Source organism: Patiria miniata, unplaced genomic scaffold (genome assembly GCF_015706575.1).
Source record: "Patiria miniata isolate m_02_andy unplaced genomic scaffold, ASM1570657v1 HiC_scaffold_9, whole genome shotgun sequence".
Classification (NCBI taxonomy): Eukaryota; Metazoa; Echinodermata; class Asteroidea; order Valvatida; family Asterinidae; genus Patiria; species Patiria miniata.
The window spans coordinates 18,998,675-19,011,349 of NW_024037076.1; the positions used below are offsets into that span (position 1 = coordinate 18,998,675).

The 12,675-nt window shown below is 42.1% G+C and overlaps 1 protein-coding gene across 1 annotated transcript; it reads left to right on the plus strand.

Annotated features, from left to right (window-relative positions):
• Positions 1 to 9,788: 9,788 nt before the first annotated feature.
• Positions 9,789 to 10,848, plus strand: LOC119720069. Its single transcript, XM_038189590.1, has 2 exons — positions 9,789 to 10,098; positions 10,519 to 10,848. The coding sequence occupies exons 1-2, from the start codon at positions 9,869 to 9,871 to the stop codon at positions 10,784 to 10,786; spliced, it is 498 nt and encodes a 165-aa protein (XP_038045518.1). The 5' UTR covers positions 9,789 to 9,868; the 3' UTR covers positions 10,787 to 10,848.
• Positions 10,849 to 12,675: the final 1,827 nt, after the last annotated feature.

The following is a 12,675-nucleotide window of genomic DNA, read 5'->3' on the forward strand; positions in this document are numbered from 1 at the left end:
GTAAGCTTACCGTGTCTTCCAAAGTTTTCAACTTTCAACTTATGTATCACTATGTCTGGGCTAATCATTCAAACAACTAATTGACGTGTTCTGTTTTCATGCACATTGTACATGGTCCACGGTGAGGCGGCTGAGAGTCCAGATGATAACCATGTGTCAGAATGTCTGTGCCTCAGGCTTCTGAAAAGATTCCATCACATTTCCAACAGACCAACAGACAGCAGGGGAAGACGGTTCCCCCTTGTGCAATCAATAGTAGGGGCATATTCAAATGTTCAACAATTAATTAGAGACAGTTCATACGTACAGGAACACACAAATCTTAGTAAGAGAAAAGTATAGGGTTTAACAAATGATCCTCTACTGATCTGTTTTTCCTTTCCTGTTTTTGTTTAAGGTGACATTGTGGATGGTGTTCCCTGTCCGACTTCCATTCCGATGGCATCAAGCAGTCAAGAGCATTCCTCTACTGATACCCTGACTGTGAACAGTAAGTGTGGTTGTCACAAATTGAAAGTAGGAGAAAAGTATAGGGTTTAACAAATGATTCTCTAATGAACTGTTTTTCCTTTCCTGTTTTTGTTTAAGGTGACATAGTGGATGGTGTTCCCTGGCGACAGAAGAGGGTGGTTCCAGCCACATTACTTCAAGGCATTTCTCTGCCGGAGCCTGTACGGGTGGCCAGGGAGCCCCTGCAATCAGCACTTAATCGACCCTCTGCCCATGTAGAATGTGGACACAGTGCCCTGAAATTCCAGGAGCTAGACAACAGGGAAGGCGAGATAGTGCCACAACAAAAGAGGAGGAAGATGGCTTCGTGTCCAAGTTCTCCGGGTAATGACCCATTTTCGAGTATGCCCTCGGCCTACCAGTGGAATCCTCCATATGGATGGCCTAGTTGGGGGCTAGTTGGCCAACAACACCACCACCCCCTCCTGCATGGTTTCAACCACCCCCACCTCCACCTCCACCGGCACCATCATCACAACCATCGTCTTCAGCTTCACGTAAGAAAGATGTGTACAAACGATTATGTGTGGCAAGGCAAAGAAAAATGACACTGGGCACACACAGTTGGATGGAATGGTACTGCCCATCGTCTGGGGAAACCCTAGCTGCATGGAAAGCACGAGTGTACAAGTGTCAAGAGTGCGGTCAAACTAAAACTAAAGAAACAGGCCACATTAGCCATCAAAAATTCAGACGCCAGTGGTACTGTCCATCATCTGGACAGACCTTTGAAATTTGGAAACAAAATCTTGAAGGTAACAAATGGTGAAATAACCCATCATTTGAATCTCTATCAACTTACAGAGTAAACAACATGGTCAGTTCGGGTGGTACAAATTTATGTGCCGAGGCAACATTAAGTACAGTAATTTTGAAAAATATGTTATGATACTTTTTGCACTGGTGAAGTTTTTTAGTGTGTTATAGATTATGTGGATGGATTTAATGCATTGTATGTTTTTGGTTTACATCTGGAATGAGGTTTATGCTAACATGATGGGCCTAGAGTGCACTGGTAATGAGACTTGTGACTTTAACATGACTCATGCTGTATAGGCCTACGTTTGCGCCGCGATCATTTGTTTCTTTAATGTTAAGTGAATAATCACTGAGAGAAATTGCATATGATGAAGTATTAAAAATCTACTGTACCATCAAAATGCAACATCCCATTGTCAACTTTAAACTAAATACTAAAGCTATGATAATCATTTCTTCTGTTGTACTGGTGAACTCCCTGCATCATGATTATTAATAAGGACAACATGTTATTAGTACATCTCATGCCGTTTTACATTTTTTCAAATATTATTTTTCAAACAAACTATTTTTCAAATGAAGTGTATGGCCCAAATCTAATTATGGATTGTGTTTTGCTTTATTAAAAAAAGTATTGCGTCTTAGAAAAGCCGAGTAAGAATGAGTGTTTGGTCCTTTTGTGTAATTGTGATTTAGTGTTCACCCATAAAAACATATCCGTGCTTGTGATTTGTATATGAACACCAATACACACACAAATGTATAATCAATGATCAATCTATCAGCCGCGTATATTCAGTATCAAAAATAATCGAGATTCATAACTTAAAAAAAAATTTAAAATCGAGGTTAAACTCTCATGTTTACATCCATACATATGTGACCAGCCACCTTTGGTGGACTGGTTGTTAAGTTTAGTTTTTCTCTTTAAAGTGCACAACCTATCTCTTGCCCCCCCCCCCCCCCCTCTTAACTGCGCAATGGAATGCAGTGAGGTCTGGCAGCTTATGCCCCAGGGCAATACCCATAGCTGGCCAAGGCCTATACCCAAGACCACAGTGTAGATAGGGTCACTTTGCCACACACTTTCCCACTGAGCACTGTTCCTTGAAGACCTGCAGATCCAGACACCAAACCAGTTTAGCATTCATGCATAGCATCAATTGCCAATATACCAACCCTCCTTTTTTGTATGATTACTATTGTTTATGCAATAAATCAGCTTGAAGAACTATTGCTTATGCAATAATAATAAATCAGCTTAAAGAACTTGCACTGGTCACATGCATCGTAGACAGGATTCAAGCTTCTTTTAAGGGGTTGGTAATTTGGCAAACCTGCAGGTGAATAACAGTGTGTGAGGTCGTCACCAACCCACACCATGGATGAATTGGAGGAGCGAGTGAAGGTGCTGACATTAAGCGGTTAGATCAGCAAACAGGCCCTGACACAAAAACTAAAGTGGTGGTGGTCCCCAGAGAGCGAGGTGCGAAGCTGTCAGGGCGACCTCATACTGATAAGGACCCTGAGGTCATCGAATGGGCAGAGGATATGAGGCACATGACCAGTGACCTGACAGAAAAAGAAGGCATCCAGTTCATTCTAGACCACCTCAAGGGGGCAGCAAAGGACGAGGTGCGGCTCTGCCCTGCTGCTGACAGAGACACACCAGACAAGATATTAAAGCAAGTCGTGAAGACCCTCTGCCCTCAAGATACCCCATCATCATGCTGGGGGGAGTCCTATGCAAGAGTGCAGTGAGGAGGGGAGTCAGTCCACGATTTCTCTCTGCAGCCGATGCAGCTCCTGCAATGAGTGGCTCTAGTTTCCCTGACCGATGGCATAAATGACCAGGATGTTGTCCTGTGTGAGCATTTTGCAGCTGGCTTGGCTGACCCTACACTGCGGAGGGAGGTTCGACGGGTCATACAGGAAAACCCCGGAGCATGGAGCCAGACAACAGGGAAGGCGAGATAGTGCCATGACAAAAGAGGAGGAAGATGTTTTCGCGTCCAAGTTCTCCAAGACTTGACCTGACACATACAGATCTGTCACCCGAAGCATGTGGTTGGCCATCCTGAGTTCAGGAAGGTCGAAATGGAGGGACGTCAGGGAGGCATGAAGATGCCAGTTGCTATCGACAGAAACCTGATCACTAGGAAGTGGGGGCATGGGCCCCAACCAGAGGCCCCGGCTTCAGCTGCGGCAAGTCCGCCACATGTCGGCTACATGTAAGCTTACCGTGTCTTCCAAAGTTTTCAACTAATTCAACTTTCAACTAATGTATCACTATATCTGGGCTAACCATTCAAACAACTAATTGACGTGTTCTGTTTTCAGCAGATTGTACATGGTCCACGGTGAGGCGGCTGAGAGTCTGGATGCCAACCGTGTGTCAGAATGTCTGTGCCTCCGGCTTCTGAAAAGATTCCATTACATTCCCAATGGACCAACAGACAGCAGGAGAAGACGGCTCCCCCTTTTGCAATCAATAGTGGGGGCATATTCAAATGTTTAACAATTAATTAGGGACAGTTCATACGTACAGGAACACACAAATCTTAGTAGGAGAAAAGTATAGGGTTTAACAAATGATTCTCTACTGATCTGTTTTTCCTTTCCTGTTTTTGTTAAAGGTGACATAGTGGATGGTGTTCCCTGTCCGACTTCCATTCCGATGGCATCAAGCAGTCAAGGGCAACCCTTCAACACTGATACTCTTCCTCTTAACAGTAAGTGTGGTTGACACAAACCTGTTCATCCCTTAATGGCAGTATTGTTTGGCCATCAACAAGTTCACTTGGAGTAAAATGTGTAGGAGCAAGCATTTGCTTATTATTTGTAAGGTGTCTGAGTGAATTCAACATCTGTCACAAATGTGACATACTAATATTTTACTATTTCAACTTCACTAGACAACCCCCTCCATGGTCCACGGTGAGGCGGCTGAGAGTCTGGATGCCAACCGTGTGTCAGAATGTCTGTGCCTCAGGCTTCTGAAAAGATTCCATCACATTCCCAACGGACCAACAGACAGCAGAGGAAGACGGCTCCCCCTTGTGCAATCAATAGTGGGGGCATATTCAAATGTTCAACAATAATTAGGGACAGTTCATACGTACAGGAACACACCAATCTTGTTCTCGTGACTGTGAGCAATACAACTGTTTCCTCTTGGATAAATAGGCGACAGAAGAGGGTGGTTCCAGCCACATTACTTCACGGCATTTCTCTGCCGGAGCCTGTACAGGTGGCCAGGGAGCCCCTGCAAGCAGCACTTCATCGACAGTCTGCCCATGTAGAACGTGGACACAGTGCCCTGGAATGCAGGAACCAGATAACAGGGCGAGATAGTGCCACGACAAAAGAGGAGGAGGATGGCTTCGCGTCCAAGTTCTGGTAATGACTGATCTTCGAGTATGCCCTCGGGCTACCAGTGGTATCCTCCATATGGATGGCCGGGATGGGCTAGTTGGGCTGGCTGGCCATATAACCAGGAGCCAACAACACCACCATCCCCTCCTGCATGGTTTCAACCACCCCCACCTCCACCGGCACCATCATCACAACCATCGTCTTCAGCTTCACGTAAGAAAGATGTGTACAAATGCACTATGTGTGGCAAGGCAAAGAAAACTGACACTAGGCACACACAGTTGGATGGAATATGGTACTGCCCATAGTCTGGGGAGACCCTAGCTGCATGGAAAGCACGAGTGTACAAGTGTCAAGAGTGCGGTCGAACTAAAACTAAAAAAACAGGCCACATTAGACACGAAAAATTCAGACTCCAGTGGTACTGTCCATCATCTGAACAGACCGTAGAAATTTGAAAACAAAATCTTGAAGGTAACAAATGGTGAAATAACTCATCATTGGAATCTCTAAACAACTTGCAACTTACAGAGTAAATAACATGGTCAGTTCGGGTGGTACAAATTTATGTGCCGAGGCCACATTAAGTACAGTAATTTTGAAAAATATGTTATGATACTGTTTCACTGGAGAAGTTTTTCAGTGTGTTATAGATTATGTGGATGGATTTAATGCATAGTATGTTTTTGGTTTACATCTGGAATGAGGTTGATGCTAACATGATGGGCCTAGAATGCACTGGTAGTGAGACTTGTGACTTTAACATGACTTATGCTGTATAGGCCTACTTTTACGCCATGATCATTTGTTTCTTTTATGTTAAGTGAATAATCACTGAGGAAATTGCATATGATGTGATATTATAAATCTACTATACCATCAAAATGCAACAACCCATCGTCAACTTTAAACTAAATATTAAAGCTATGATAATCATTTCTACTGTTGTACTGGTGAACTCTCTGCATCACGATTATTAATAAGGACAACATTTTATTAGTACATCTCATGCCGTTTTACATTTTTTTCAAATATAATTTTTCTTTTCAAACGAAGTGTATGGCCCAAATCTAATTATGGATTGTGTTTTGCTTTATTAAGAAAGTTTTGCGTCTTAGAAAAGCTGAGTAAGAATGAGTGTTTGAGTTTGATCCTTTTTGTGTAATTGTGATGTAGTGTTCACCCATAAAAACATATCCATGCTTGTGATCTGTTCGTAACTCTGTATGCACACCAATATAATCAATGATCAGTCAATCAGCCGCGTATATTCAGTATAAAAAATAATTGAGATTCACAACTTAAAAAAAAATTAAAATCAAGGTTAAACTCTCACGTTTACATCCATACATATGTGACCAGCCACCTTTGGTGGACTGATTGTTAAGTTTAGGTTTTTCTCTTTAAAGAGCTCCTCCCTTGTCTTAACTGTGCAATGGAATGCAGTGAGGTCTGGCAGCTTATGCCCCAGGGCAATACCCATAGCTGGCCAGGGCCTATACCCAAGACCACAGTGTAGATAGGGTCACTTTGCCACTCACTTTCCCACTGAGCACTGTTCCTTGAAGACCTGCAGATCCAGACACCAAACCAGTTTAGCATTCATACATGGCATCAATTGCCAATATACCAACCCCCCTTTTTTGTATGATTACTATTGTTTATGCAATAAATCAGCTTTAAGAACTATTGCTTATGCAATAAATCAGCTTAAAGAACTTGCACTGGTCACATGCGTCGTAGACAGGATTCAAGCTTCTTTTAAGGGGTTGGTTATTTGGCAAACCTGCAGGTGAATAACAGTGTGTGAGATCGTCACCAGCCCACACCATGGATGAATTGGAGGAGTGAGTGAAGGTGCTGACAAAGCAGTAAGATCAGCAAACAGGCCCCGACACAAAAACTAAAGTGGTAGTGGTCCCCAGAGAGCGAGGTGCGAAGCTGTCAGGGCGACCTCGTACTGATAAGGACCCTTAGGTCATCGAATGGGCAGAGGATATGAGGCGCATGACCAGTGACCTGACAGAAAAAGAAGGCATCCAGTTCATTCTAGACCACCTCAAGGGGGCAGCAAAGGACGAGGTGCGGCTCTGCCCTGCTGTTGACAGAGACACAGCAGACAAGATATTGAAGCAAGTTGTGAAGACCCTCTGCCCTCAAGATACCCCATCATCCTTCTGGGGGGAGTTCTATGCAAGAGTGCAGTGAGGAGGGGAGTCAGTCCAAGATTTCTCTCTGCAGCCGATGAAGCTCCTGCAATGGGTGGCTCTAGTTTCCCTGACCGATGGCATAAATGACCAGGATGTCGTCCTGTGTGAGCATTTTGCAGCTGGCTTGGCTGACCCTACACTGCGGAGGGAGGTTCAACGGGTCATACAGGAAAACCCCGGAGCATGGTGCCAGACAACAGGGAAGGCGAGATAGTGCCATGACAAAAGAGGAGGAAGATGTCTTCGCGTCCAAGTTCTCCAAGACTTGACCTGACACATACAGATCTGTCACCCGAAGCGTGTGGTTGGCCATCCTGAGTTCAGGAAGGTCGAAATGGAGGGACGTCAGGGAGGCATAAAGATGCCAGTTGCTATCGACAGAAACCTGATCACTAGGAAGTGGGGGCATGGGCCCCAACCAGAGGCCCCGGCTTCAGCTGCGGCAAGTCCGCCACATGTCGGCTACATGTAAGCTTACCGTGTCTTCCAAAGTTTTCAACTAATTCAACTTTCAACTAATGTATCACTATATCTGGGCTAACCATTCAAACAACTAATTGACGTGTTCTGTTTTCATGCAGATTGTACATGGTCCACGGTGAGGCGGCTGAGAGTCCGGATGCCAACCGTGTGTCAGAATGTCTGTGCCTCAGGCTTCTGAAAAGATTCCATCACATTCCCAACGGACCAACAGACAGCAGGGGAGGACGGCTCCCCCTTGTGCAATCAATAGTGGGGGCATATTAAAATGTTCAACAATTAATTAGGGACAGTTCATACGTACAGGAACACACAAATCTAAGTAGGAGAAAAGTATAGGGTTTAACAAATGATTCTCTACTGATCTGTTTTTCCTTTCCTGGTTTTGTTTAAGGTGACATAGTGGATGGTGTTCCCTGTCCGACTTCCATTCCGATGGCATCAAGCAGTCAAGAGCATTCCTTAAGTAAGTGTGGTTGTCACAATTTGAAAGTAGGAGAAAAGTATAGGGTTTAACAAATGAAGAGTTCATGCGCAAAAACCGACAAACGCCATTCGTTCTGAAAATAAACCATGACTACCATTATAAAGTCTGTGGCGCTCTCTATCTGATCATCAAATCTGTTTTGTTGCAAATGCCGACATGCCCTATGTAAAATGCATTGCAATTCCATGTTTGGTTTCAGAAACCGACATGCGCCAGTCTACATTTTTCGCAAAAGCCGACAATTCCATTCAGCCAATCAGCGCACCATAATTTAGTCAGGTGATCCATGATGGCGGCGCCCGTGTTCACTCTCACTTCGCGCTAAAATATCCGCATATTTCATCGAAAATTCGGCTATAATAATGGAGGACTTTGATGATATGGATGAGGCAGTGGTGCTTTCGCCAATTGGGCGTAAAAAGAGGAACAATTCACGCAATTCTGTGCGCTCCATTGCAAAAAAAATCGCGTCATAGTGGTGATGGAAAAATCGCTAGCATTTCGTGTGCACATAATGTACGTAACGTGTGCATGGCAACTTCCCTCTCCAATGAAGATCTAACCTATGCACATAATCAGCTTTACTCGACTGTAGACAAAGTTAAACAGGATGCCACCCTGCTTTCTCACATGGATATCAATAAATGTGTGCGGAGGCGACTCAAGGTAGATGATGTTGACAGGAGGAATGCCAGGGAAGTTTCAGTAAAGTACTTCACTTTGACTGTAAACAAGGAGAAAGTGCCATTGTGCAAGGCCTCATTCATGAGCATTTTCGGTAAGTATGTTATAAATCAGTAGCGCTTAAAACCCTCCGTCAGACTCCCAAATCTCGATACATTTCGATAGCGCATTAGCCAATCAGCGCCGTCATCTCTATAGAGAATTATCGAGAATTATAGAGAATTATCAACAATTGACCAATAGAATTATCGACAATTGACCAATGGAACGACAGGATTCTATCGAAATATTGCGTACAGGAGAAAGTTGCAGTTCGCTCGCTCGACTACTGAAAAGTGATTGATCTCGGGATTTTCCTACTCAAATCGACTCAAATTTTGTTCGGGTTTGACGGAAAAAGTCCTTTCTGTTCAAGTTCTGCATGTTCAGTGAGTACCATGTCATTATTAATGGGGAGCTGGGTAAAAGTCGAATCCCCCGGACCTTGCCGGATCCTCAATATTTTTACACTATTTCTCAATAAAACAATGAAATTATATTAAAAAACTGTCCGTTTTTTTACTAACAACTTGAATTTAATGACTGGTTTGTTTAATATTAATTCTTGTTTATTTATGATCACTTTTCTGTTGCTTTTGTTGTTTCAATGTGGAAATAAATGTTGAGTTGAATTGAATTCTTGAAGTGAATCCTAGGTGTGCCGCCCTAGGTGTGCCGGATCCTGGCGCTACGGTAGTAAAATGATAGGTTTGATTATTTTTAAAGATTTCTGCTGGGCTTTTTCTTTTCTCGCAGCACTGACAGACAGGTTTTGATTATAATTCCATTGTTCTCTCGATAAATAGTGTAATTTTGTTGAGGATCCGGCAAGGTCCGACAAGATTCGGGGGATGCGACTTTCACCCACACCCTTATTAATGGCAGAATTTGGGAGATTTCTGCTCCTATTTTTTTTTAAATGTCCCACATATTCAAAATTGTGTAAATTAGATTCTAATTATTATGTAATGTAAGTGAAAGTCAACATTCCTCATGCACAACGATGCCGATGGAATGCGATAAATATCTGCACTGATAAAACCACACTCCCCGGATAAAAAGTATGCAAAATTGAGTAGAAATAGGAGAAATCTGACAATTTAATCAATATATGAGTATTACAACTTGGCAACTAAGAGTAAGACGTAAGTTAGTTTAAGTAAAAATAGAATTGAGTGCATGGTCATGATGGATGATGTCTGAACTCTGTCTCTGATGTGATGAGCCAATAAATAATGAATCAAATTATTCTGCATCTAACGTTACAGGAAGTTCTATTAATGATTAATGTAAATTGATTACGCCTGTGTTTTTACTACAGACAATGATTCCAGTGTTCAAACGGCGGAAGGGAGACGGGTCCCTTTTGATATCGGATAGTGGGGAGGCGTTGGCAGTGAGGAGGGAACGGCGAGGAAAGGGCTATTATGTTCCTCCAAAGTCTCCTACTGTGGTAAGGGCAGATGCAGTGGGGAGAGTGCAGCATCTGGGAGGAGATGTTCGAAACTCAAAGCATCTTCTGGGCCAGTTCCAAATTCAGTTTGGACAGTTCCGGTTAGTAAATAATAATTTGTATAACCATAACCTCTCTACTGATGTTAATTAGAGACCTGATAATATTGTATGCATCACTCATCAGCCAAAATGACAATAGTGCAGTTACACTGACAGTAAAACATTTTTCATTTGCATATTCCGATGAATTCAATGTCCACCTTAACAACATATTACTCAAACTCAAAGTTCAGGGCATGGCTTGTAAAATGTTTTTATGGCTAGTGAGAAATTGGGGAAAATGAATACAGGAGTATGAAATATTGAATTGTCTTGGCTTTGAAAGTGGACTGATTTTGATTGTACAGTTATAAAACATTTAATATATCATATGTAGGCAGAGTATGTTCAATATAAATTTTAACTTTGACTGTGATGTAAATATGATGAATAAGCCAGAGTATTTTATTCCATATGCAGAAATGAAACCTTTCTGTGGCTGGCTGAAAATGCCCTTGGCTACATTGCACATCTGGTGGCCATTACAGAGAACGAGTCGGCTCACTCAGATTCAAAGAATAACTGGGTGAACAAGATGGCCCTGGTGAAGTATCTGCGGCTGTTCCCAGAGGGCAATGAGGCAATTTCTGTGAAAGCAGGAAAGAAAGGTAGGTCACTACCATTGCCCCTGCCCCTGCACCACAGGTCGTTCCAGCCTCCACCCATCCAATACGAACCCTCCCGGTAGATAACACCTCCCCTTCCTGCTCTTATACAGTCCCGAAGATTGTAGTACCAGCCTCCTGCCAGCCTCCCATGCACTACCAAACGGCTCGGTACCGTCGCATCAAGGCAGAGGAGGAAGCCGAAGGGAAAACACGACGCACGTACACCAAAACCAATCATGACAGGCAGTGTGAAAAATGTGGAGAGGTGATAGTGAAAGAAACGCACAAGAACTTGTTGGGGCCTACATGTTGTCCAACAACCTCAAATGAAACATTTGAAGAGTTCCGGCAAAGACGGTATGCTGAAGTAAAGAAAGACGGCAGCCTGCCGACCCATGAGGGACAGTAAGTTCTCTGGGACAGTGGCTATACAGTGCATCTTGTACAGCTTGTCTGTGTGGCACCCCTGAACAACTTGTGGGGGGTAATCTTTTAAGGCTACCATTTGTTGATAATTATTTATCAAAGAATGAAGGTCCAAAGTCCTTGTAAAAGCCGATGGGAAGATTATTATAATAAATGTTCTTTTATTCCAAGTGTTTACCACTATCTCCATTATGTCGATTTTTAATTTAACAATCTTGCTCAAAACTACACAATCAATAGAAGCTACTGTAGTTTAAAGGTAAAACAGTTCTTAATCTAAAAACAATTCTGGGTTCAAGTCCCAGCGGTGGCAAAATTGTGCACGTTTTGAGCTAAATTGTTATATTATTCAAGTATTCACCTATGATGAAACACTTACTTAAGTCACTTTATATCAACCAGACAGATTAAGATACCAGTACAGTGGAACCTCATTATAACGAGGTTGGATATAACAAAATCCTCTTATAAAGAGGTAAGTTTGCTGGTCCTAGCTCTTTATATTTCTTTGTTTTTTTACCCTGATATAATGAGAAACCTGATATAACAAGGTAATTTTCATGGTCCCAATGACCTCGTTATAAAGAAGTTTCAATGTACATGTATAATCTTTAGTGATGGTTGGTATATTGTTTTTAACATTGATAACTAGATGGAATTCGACCGCACGGAGTCAAAATATATATGCCTCTGCATCCCTATAATTACAGAGTTAAAGCCTTCCCCCCTATATCATGATATCACAAATTAGCAACTTTCATGCATATAATGGCTCCTGTGTTGTTTTTTTCGTTCCATCTTAATCTTAATGTTATCAATTTTTCTTTATAGCTTCTTTGAAAAATACGTCAGGAAAATTTGTTTCCTTTTAATATTAAGTTGTTTTAGATCTAGACTCTACATTACACAAAATGCTCTAGATCTATACTGACATTAGTGAATAAACTCTATTTGATGAGATCAGGTATTTCCACAAATATAATATTTTGATAAACAACAACCTATGTCAAAAAATAAAGTCGGAATGAAAACAGACAGGTAAAAGTTGAATAATAACCAAGGTAAATGTTGGGTCACTTTCATATATCTGCAATTCCCTTATAAATGTAATTTGTTGTTTTTTATGCTATTTCATGAAAGATAAACATCCATCAACGTTTTAACAAAGGAATAAAAACATTACAAATGGTTTTGATGAAGAAAAAAAATCAGATCATTCTACCGGGATTTGAACTCGTGCCCCCCACAATTTCCCGATGGCGCGAAATTTTTCCCCGCCAATTTTCGATTGCGCGAAAGAGTCTCATGTGCAAAACTTTTGAAGCAGAAGGATTTCCGTGAAGCTCTTGTCCTCCAGCTTACAGAGCCTTATCGACAACAGCAACAAATAGTTGTATTTTTACCTATCTGAATGATGACAAGACTGATACTTGTACACCACAATTGGCAAAGATACATTGTACATGTAAAACCAATGCGAATGATTTTCTCCATATTTTTTTCTCATTTGTTTACTTTATGTTCAGTAAGAACGTCACAAAAT

Excerpts from the sequence above, each read along its gene's own strand:
- LOC119720069 (XM_038189590.1), top strand. The coding sequence starts at position 9,869 with ATGATTCCAGTGTTCAAACGGCGGAAGGGAGACGGGTCCCTTTTGATA. Across the intron at positions 10,099-10,518 it reads ATTCAGTTTGGACAGTTCCG|AAATGAAACCTTTCTGTGGC; the intron begins GTTAGTAAATAA and ends TTCCATATGCAG.